At 39.5% G+C, this 9,710-nt stretch overlaps 1 protein-coding gene across 1 annotated transcript in view; it reads left to right on the top strand.

Annotated features, from left to right (window-relative positions):
* Positions 1 to 7,197, top strand: part of LOC122157789 (acyl-CoA (8-3)-desaturase-like) — a 12,676-nt gene extending 5,479 nt beyond the window's left edge. The window contains exons 6-12 of the mRNA XM_042813905.1: positions 959 to 1,016; positions 1,446 to 1,522; positions 2,526 to 2,623; positions 3,131 to 3,227; positions 3,539 to 3,618; positions 3,820 to 3,945; positions 4,042 to 7,197. Of these exons, the coding sequence (XP_042669839.1) occupies positions 959 to 1,016; positions 1,446 to 1,522; positions 2,526 to 2,623; positions 3,131 to 3,227; positions 3,539 to 3,618; positions 3,820 to 3,945; positions 4,042 to 4,093 (588 nt within the window). The 3' untranslated portion in view covers positions 4,094 to 7,197. The remainder of the gene's footprint in view (positions 1 to 958; positions 1,017 to 1,445; positions 1,523 to 2,525; positions 2,624 to 3,130; positions 3,228 to 3,538; positions 3,619 to 3,819; positions 3,946 to 4,041) is intronic.
* Positions 7,198 to 9,710: the final 2,513 nt, after the last annotated feature.

Genomic DNA, 9,710 nt, shown 5'->3' with positions numbered 1-9,710 from the left:
AATCTCATAAAAATAAATCCATAATCACAGCTCCCCCTCTTTCCCAGGATTTCAGGTTTCAGGGTAGGTAAGATCTCCTGCCTTTTCTTTCATCAGCAATTCAGTTTACTCATGGAATGAAGAAATGACCTCTTGCTTAGATAAGCATTCTCTTTAAATAATGCGTCACTCTCCATTAGAGGGTAATAAGCAATGAAATCTTTACAATGCATGTGGAAAATTCCAGCTCTGCTGTCTCAGGAAGACTCTTGGGAAGAGAGTTTATACAAAGTATTTATTAATAGCAAACTGTTAGCTGCAACATGAGAGCATCTAGACAGTGACCTTCTGAAAGATGTCTGATAGCATCAACTTGAGCGTGCAGTATCTAGAGTCTATCTTTTAACAGAAATGAGTCAGATGCACTGTGGATGGGCAGAAAGCATTTCAGTGGTTTCATTTTGTTGGATGTCTTCAGCCCATAGCTCATCTGATACAGAAATTTAGGCGCAGTTTTCTCAGCAGACGCATCCTGCCTCCATCACCCACTGTTTCCTGTCTCAGTTTTCACTCTTCACCTGAATAACCTCTTCCTCCCCAAGCGCAGATGATTTAAGCACTCTGTGGTGAATGTCTGAACATGATTACACTGAATATCATTGCTACCACTGGAATCTTCCCCTGCAAAATTCAAATGCCTTTTGGGTTTTTTTGTTATTTTTGTGTATTTTTGTACCCTACTATGAGTTTTGGAACTCTCCACAGAAACTGTTGTGTTCTGGCATCAATACATATTGATATCTTGATACGGAGGCTCAAATAAGATATTTCTTTCCACTGCTTCAGACCTTCAGTGCCTGCTTTTGGATTAAAGAGATTTAATAGGTAGTTCTTGATGTGTTCATTAGATAAGAATAAGCATTTATGAAGGATCTCAGTTCTCCAACTAGATCATTACAGTGTTCTTTTTTTTTTTCAGCTTGGAAAAAAGAAGAAGAAGTTCATGCCTTACAATTACCAGCATAAGTATTTCAGCTGTGAGTATCTCTGCTTTCCTATAATGCTGTAGGTACATCCCCACAGAACTCCAACTTCATCTCCTTCCCAAAGTAGTAGGTTTAAAGATTTTTCCCATTGAAATCACAGCTTCAGAGACAATCACAACACTAGGGAGATCCTAAAATCTCTAAAATTAGGGACATTTCTTCACGTGAGGAGGAACTTCCCCTACTACGTGATGGTTGGTAACAACATAAGTGTTATTCAGGTGTAAGGGATGGGAAAGAAAATTAAATGGGAAAGAAATGAAGGGTGCTGAAGTGAAATGAACAGATTATGTGGGCACATGAAAGCTACTGCAAATGGAAACCAGCAAGTTTTCCTCTCACTGCAGAGGAGAATATTTCTGAAAGATTTATATTGCAGCAAAGTTATAAACATCTCTCTGTTTTCATTCTTTCCTGCAGTATTGGCCCCACTTGCACTTATACCCTTCTTCCAGCTGTCCACATTCTACTTTGCAATCAGGAAGAAAAAGTGGTTGGTAAGCACCGATTACACTGTCTAGAAATCTTTCAAAAATGTAACCACTTGTACTGTCTGTGGATAGGTTGGATTTAATTTTCCTCATGGCAGCTCATACAGTGCTGTTTTAGATTTGTGAGTAAACCAGTGCTGTCACCACACTTTTAGCTATGGCTAAACAGCTTCTGTGCAGCATCAAGACCTCTGTTTCTCACTCTGCCTTCTGTCAGTGATTAGTGCAAGAGTGTGAGAGGAGGGGATGCAACCAGGCAGATGTCCCAAACTAACCAAAGAGCTATTCATGCCATAAAATGTCATGCTCAGCAATAACAAGGGGAAAAAAGAGATTTAGGGAGATTAGTCATCTTTTGCTTGGGAACTGGCTGGACATCAGTCTACTTCAACCTTTGGGAGGAGGTGAGTGATTGCTTTTGCATCTCTTGCTTCACTGTGTATTTTTTTTTCCATCTTCCATGTCCAGTTATTACGCAGTTTATATCTTGACCCACAAAATTTCTTGCTTTTACTCTTCCTTTCCTCTTCTCCCATCTCTCAGGGATGGGGAAGTGAGCGAGGAGCTGTGTAGTGCTTAGCTGCCTACTAAGGCTGACCCCTAGCATTTCCAGGTGGCTATGTCAAATTTCAACCAAGGTGACCATGATGTTTGGAATAAAAAAGGGTTTTTTTTAGGCTGCTGCAGTAGGAATGCTTATCTCAACAAGTCCAGAGTGAATTTGTCAGGAGATGACTTTTAACATCACAGCAGGTAGATAAAAGCTAACAGAAAAGTAAGGGACCTATACAGAGTGGGATTACATATGTTTAGTTAATGATTTTAAAGTTAGTGCTCTGAGAATATTTCAGGGATACACACAGGAGGCTGAATGATTGCATGGAGCTCACACTTGATAAGTAAGAGATCATAGGAAGAATATCTGTTATGCTGAAATAACGTGAAGAAGAGGAAATGAGGGATATCTTCAAAAAAGGCATCATCTTCTTCTTTTTCTTTTTTTTGACAGGAACTGTTACTGGTGGTGTCTTACAACGTCCGAGTCTGCCTCATGTATATTCCTTTAATGGGATTTAACAATTTCATGGTGTACTACTGGATGTCCAGGTAACACACAGCATACTCAAAGTCCCCATGACTAATATTGGTAAACAATATCGAGTGTCAATGGAAATAACTAAAATAGTTGTACAACTCATACTGGTCAGACTTTACAAAATGAAAGTTTGCTCATAAATAAGTAGTGAGCCAAGAAAATCATTACAAGTTGGGGGTGGAAGGAGGCTGCTCAAGGACCTCTGCAATGACAGATTTTGTGGCTCAAAAGAAAGTTAGGAGGCAATTCCCCCAAAATTTAAGAGGCAAAGGAATGGAATAGAAAATGCTGAATTTTACAAGTGTGCTCTGTAAGATAAGTCTTACAAGAGGCTGGGTAGATAGATAGATATTTTAAGACCATTACTTTTTTGAGTCTTGGTAACTGCCACTGAAAAGCTCTCAGCCCCTACTCCCTGCACAGCCCTTTTTTTGTGTCAGATGTCAAAATGTCTGCTTTAATGGCAAGTTTGGATGCAATTAGATACATTAAGTGTGCTTCTATGTTTATCTGGTCAGGTACCTAGAGAGTACATGGTTTATTTGGGTCTCGCAGATGAACCACATTCCAATGCACATTGATTATGACAAGAACAATGACTGGGTATCTACTCAGGTGAGAATCCTCTTTCTTCTGGAAGCAATGGGCCTGCAGTTCTCAGTTATACACTATGGTCCTGTCATCCCATAGTATCAGTCAGGCCTGCGTGCACATCAGTGAAAAAAACTATTCTTCCTAAGGCAAAATCTAGCCAAATTGACCTCTATTCCAAGAAGCTAGACTTTGTTTAATTCTTCAGGTCAATTAAGGCAATAATCTCTGACACTAAAAGTTGTCTTTTATGCTAGACAAAGGTGATTGTTAAGGTGTAATTATCTAGACTTCCAGAAAAATAAAATCTAAATCATTGTCTTTTTTCCTCCCAGCTTCATGCAACATGTAATGTGAACCAATCTTTTTTCAATGACTGGTTCACCGGGCACTTGAACTTCCAAATTGAGCACCAGTGAGTATGACTATGGGGAGAAGTGTGATAATAATGGGCACTTAGAAGTGAGAAAGGCTGTGTTATCTCAAATAAAACTACATTCATCAGAAGATCTTTTGCTCTCATTCTGGGGGATGATTGGGAAGTAATTTGAACAATGGGTACAGGGCATTTTGCAAGCCAAGCCTTTCAATAACTGTGTGCCATTGAATTCTGCAGCCTTTTCCCCACAATGCCTCGACACAACTACTGGAAAGCAGCTCCTTTGGTGAAAGCCCTTTGTGATAAGCACGGCATTGAGTATAAAAGCAAGACTTTACTCAGAGCTTTTGTAGATATTTTGAAGTAAGTATCAATTAAGATATGTAGAAGCACTCTTTCTGTAATGGAAGCTGAATAGTGTCTCCTCATAAATGATGTTTTAACTTTCTGTTCTTGCAGCTCACTGAAAGAGTCAGGGGAACACTGGCTTGAAGCCTATCTGCATGGATAGATGCTGGCAGCTCTTGAAGGGAATTTCTTCGCCAGACAACTGCTGCTGCAAAGAGTCAGCACAGATCAGCAGAGTGTTTGTGGCTTCTGACATAGGAACTTGGGAACTGGGTGAAGCTAATTGCAGTAAGAATGATGGGTGGGGAAGTGGATTAAAGATATTTTTTTTTCATTGTTCTGAACCACGATATCTCTATTTTTTGCTGCTCTCAAACTCAGTATTCAGAGCCGTGACAAACCGGGCCTTTAAATTTGGGAGTCGTAGCTCTTGAATCAGCTGGATCAATTTACTGTGTAGGTGGGGCATAAAACACCTCAACTCCTTTATTATGGGGAAAGTTTAAATGGCGATTCTTAGCATTTTTGGCTTAATGGCTCAGTGAAAATGGAATTAGATAAAGCAGACTGCAGGAAGTCAGAACACATTAGGATGGGAGGATCTTCATGGGATATTCCAAGATTGGTAAGTATGCAAAGAGCAAGATGGCCTGCAGTATGTTGTCGTGTCTAGTGATCGTATGTGCACCACTTTCTCTTACTAGTTAACTGAAGTGTTATCACTCGTGCTGTTCGTGAAATGCATGGGGAAGTAGATAACTGGATGCTCCATTTTACTTCTCTAAGACCTAATTTGAATATGGTCCAAAAAGTCTGTATAGTATGTATAATTTATATGTATAAATATATATATTTTATTGTGTACTGTCTGATTAGCTTTCTGATTTGATGTGTTATGTGTCTTTGCTGATGTTAGATTAGCTTTAAAATTCTTAGCTTCAGTAGATCTACTTTGAACGAGCCTTGGAAATGTAGGCATTGGGGGGTGGGTTCAGATCACAAGGGTTTATAGGGTTCTATTACGTTTGTTGACTTTTACATGTATTATTTTCCCTCTAAATACCTTCCAGTGATTTCAAGGACATATGAGTATTTACATACATGAGCCATGAGGTAACTGAATACATTTGTGGCTCCATCCCTGTATCCTGAAAAACAATTAAATCATACCTAATTCTGTAATTCCATGCAGTCCTCTCTGGCCTTTACAAATTTTTTTTCCTCCATTTCAGCATCCCAAAGAACTAACTCTTACAGGTTTTGTACCTGTAAGCTGTTTGGCCCCTCCAAGAGGAAGGGGAAGGACCTAGCCCCTCCTACTTAAGGTTCTGCAAAGCTGCTTCTAGCGGAAAGCATAATGACTACAAGGCATAGTAGGTCTCCTTAGGAAGAGTATATGACCTCTGATTAATGTGGCTGATCTTGATTTAATTATAACATTTTCTAATATGAATCATAACAAATTTAGTTCAGTAGGATACAGTTGAGCCTTACTAGCAAAACCTGAATTGTATTATATTCACCTAAATGTCCTGAAACTATGAATGTAGTCTGCAGTGCTGAGTATACAATTTGCCCATAAAAGCAAAGACCAAGTGGAAGAAAAGTGATTCTTTTCCTCTGTCATTCACACCCAGAATTCTATGCCCTTGGCTTTCAGTGGGCAAACCGCTCAGGGAAGGAAAAAGGGGAAGACCTTAAAGGGAAAAATTATTGTGGACAACCAGACATATCTGCAACCCACTGATGATTAAATTACAGGCATTACAAATTTCAGACAACAGCAGTCCTCTTCCAAGTAACAAATATTATCAAATTCATAAGGTAAAGATCCTAAGAAGAATTTTGGACTTAATTTTCTTCTTGCTTTTTGTATTTTATTAATTATTCTGTTTTAAGAACGTTGGCTTTATTTATAACTTATGTGTGTATGTGCAGGCCTAGTAACATTATTTTGGTTATTTCCCAATAATTGCTGATACATATCATTGAAAAAGGTTATGATTAAAAAGCACTGTTGTTCAAAAGCTAGTTAGAATGTGCTTTGAAAGCCTTTTCTAACTACTACAATCTAAAATAATTCTGTGCTCCCAACTCAAAGGTTAGTTAGCCACAACTTCGTGCAGGAGTAGAAATATTTTTATAAGGAGTATTTAAGTGATAGTACTTTCTTAAGATGAATGCAGGTGTTTCATTACCTGCACTATTGTTCTGGTATTAAGGATTCTGGTGATGCTTTTACTATTTTTTATTTTTTAACCAATGGGACATGAAAGCTGTGGTGATTAGATCTTGATTTCTGCTGAAATTCCCTGAAGACAAGACTAACACAAAGTAGTTCTTTCTGATGTCAGCCTCATGAATCAATCTGATTCTTTGTCCCATTTAGCCAGCATTCTATTTGTTTGACTGTAGTAATTTATTCAGTCAGTTTTTTGCAACCTCATTTAAATCAAGATGTTTTTGCCTCTTTAGCTGATCTAACAGTGTGCTGCTCTATGTGAATATTGATTTACCTCTTTATCTGTTTCGTAAAGGTTATTAACATACATGAAACTGATTTACCTTTGTCTTGTTCTAACATGGTTCAGAAACTTCAAGGGTTTGGTGTAACCCTTGATGAGAGCTTAGCAAGCCACTTTAGTTGGCATTAGAGCTCTTAGCAACAGTAATGCTCCCTAAAAGACAACATGTATAATCAGGAATGCATGGAAGAAAGAAGGAAATCAGGGAAACTGTTCACATGATATTGCTTTCTTTAGGAGTTTATACTAAGATTCTGTTAGTAGTGTTTTTTCTTACACAGGTACACCAAAATTGTCAGCTTACCACAGGTGTCAGAGGGTCCTTTCCCTCACAGGGTGGCACAAATGGCCGCCCTGTGACACAGTCAACAAGTACCAAGCTTCGGAAGGCCCTAACAGTAAGGAAGGCAGCAAGAACTGCAAAGCAAAACAAAAGTGTCATCAGTTGTTCAGAATTGAGTTCTACTTGCGTGAATACAGTGTTGTGCAGAGTATGCGCTGTGCTTCCTATTAAACAGCAACCCGATGTCTCTATTCTCACAGGAATTCAAAGTTTAATTTTATTTGAAAAAAAGGGAATTAAAAGCCTTGTTATTGTCCAGTTTGTCTACCAACTGTGTTTGTGTTCTCAAAATTCATTTGCCTTAAGCTGGTCATTGTATGTACATTCAATTCAGTTACTCAGCCTGTTGCTAAAGAAAAAGGCTTGTTTCAAGGCAAGCCTTTCTGAATAATGAAAACTTCGGAGAGTACAGATACTTTAGAGACAAAAACATAGTCAAAAACCCTGCACTCTTTCCAACAAAGATTATTAAATTATTCCTGTGTAAGACTTGTTCACTGATTCCTCTCTTCTCCCCCCCAGTCTTGCAAGAAATTGTGGGTATTGTTCAGTGTTATTTCATAAATTCTTAAATAATTGGCTGGAAGACAACTTTATGAAAGAAGTCACAAAATAGAATGAATATCCGTTATGGGGCAATCAACAAGAAATAGACAATCTCTGCAATAAATCTGATGACACAGGTGAATATATTTCAGCTTGCCACCTGAAGTATCTTTTCTTAAGGTGTTGACTACACCTGGCTCAGTAGGTGTGTTCTGCTGTTATTCCAACGCTCTTCAATTGCTGAGTTACACTTCTGTGCATGTAGAGATCTGCCTCAGCAATTTTCCTCTTATCATCCATTTGAGGGTGGATCTTAGTTTTTCCTGTCTGCCGTGTTGCCCAAGAAGTCTGATCCATAGGCATGCTTGTAACAAACTTGACATACTGGCTGGACTGTGCTTTTCAGAGAAGGTTTATGTTTATTTTCTTTCTAAAAGTGAGATGGAAGAGGTATTTCTTCACTCTTTCATAACGTAATGGTTGTGTCAGTACACCAACACACAGTTGCTATGGCAGTACGATTGTCTAGATTCAGTTTTTTCCATAGCAGCAATGATTCAAGCCACCACTATTCTTACCGCCTACAGATTGGATAGCAACACGTTCCTCTCTCTATGGAGGCTATACTATGGGTGCAAAATTGAATTCAAGAGTGGCAGGTGGCCTCTCATTTAAGGTGTCTCAGATTACTTCTATCCCCATTTTTGAGCTGTATTAGAGACAGCGTTCACTGATGCAGGGGCTGGAGAGCAGCCCCACAGAAAGGGCTCTGTTGTTCTGGCTGGTGGCAAGTTGATGTGAGCCAACAGCGTGCCCTGGCTGCCAAAGGGGATGCGCCAGGCCCAGCACTGCCGCTGGGTGAGGGGAGGGCTTGTCCCGCTCTGCTTTGCAGGGCCTCGCCTCCAGCACTGCATGCCATGTGAGTGCCACACTGCCAGGAGGACATAAAACTGTCAGAGGGCATCCAGAGCAGGGCTATGAAGGCGGTGAAAGGTCTGGAGGGCAAGGTGTGAGGAGCGGCTGAGGTGCCTGGTGTGCTCAGCCCAGAGCAGAGGAGCTGAGGGGAGGCCTCACAGCAGCTCCTCACAGGGAGCGGAGGGCAGCGCTGAGCTCTGCTGTGCGACAGCGACAGGGCCTGTTTAATTGCTGCCCTTGTGCCAATAAATAATGATGTGCTGATACATGCTGTTTTAAGCCAGCACAGTATGGAGAACGTTGTGTAAGCACAAGCTAATTATGCAAATAAGCCTGTATACTCTACAAGGCTTGCCACACTCAGAAATCTGTGCGACTGTAATTTTCCCTGTGACTCATAATTTCATTTTTTTGTAACTAGCGCTGTGCATGCCAGCTGTACGCCAGTCAGTATGAAACTGGGTCTTGATTACATGGGCATACAGCCTGTTATATCAGTGTCTACAGACAGGTTAAAGCTTCAATTACCTGTATCTTTAGGGCTGTCTGCAAAGGCGTTTGTACTAGGTTGTACTAGGCACTCTGAAAAGTCTATCTAATAAATGTAGATGTTTTCCTATGGCAGTTCTACTAGCAACTTTGCATTTAAATGTAAATATTTTACAGCTTGTTGTGTGATAGATTATTTTACATGCCTTTATCTCTCAGTACTACATAATATCAAGCATAATGTACAGCTTTACCCTTGCTGTACTGATTTTGAGTGTTTCCTTCAGGTTTTGCAGTGATCCTGTAGTTAAAGGAGGTCTTTCCGTGATCATTACATGTTCTTAGCTGTTTAAACTTTTAATCCGTTGAATATATTCTCTAGAAATTTAATTTAGGTTCCCAGTTCTAAAGTAAATGTGGTGCAGCTTTGCCCTACATGTGTATACATCAGTCAGGTAACTTGGGATCATGTAAGACATGCACAGACTGTGTAGTGACTTAACAATTGGGAAAGAAACTAATAGCAGTTCTGTCAAATTAGACTGTTATTAACACTGATTTAAAGGGTATCTTTCAGAAGTTACTCATTCCACTCCCACTGACTGATTAGGACCTTTGAAATCTCACAATAATGAGTGCTAGTCTTGCTTCTGTTTGTCTTGAATTATAAAATAGCCTGAGCAACTCTGTCTGGTTACAATAGATGTGAATAGGCTGTGGGTCCTTGTAAAGCTGAGGGAGGATTTCTTATATTTTTCAACATTTATTGAAATGGGCACTAGAGTTATGCACACCACTAGGAAAAAAAAAATCACAATGGTAATATATATGAAAAAATAATTAATCCTTTGTTTCTGCATGATTTTTCCTTCCCACGTGTTGAGAGAATGCACATTCTTAGCTACAATATCAGAGTAGCAGCTTACCTGGAGAGATAGCTCATTAAAAAAAAAAAAAAAAAA

Source organism: Centrocercus urophasianus, unplaced genomic scaffold (assembly GCF_019232065.1).
Source record: "Centrocercus urophasianus isolate 14NV4802_14NV808 unplaced genomic scaffold, USGS_Curo_1.0 seq_14, whole genome shotgun sequence".
In the NCBI taxonomy this organism is placed as follows: Eukaryota; Metazoa; Chordata; class Aves; order Galliformes; family Phasianidae; genus Centrocercus; species Centrocercus urophasianus.
This window is presented reverse-complemented; position numbering and strand designations above follow the sequence as displayed.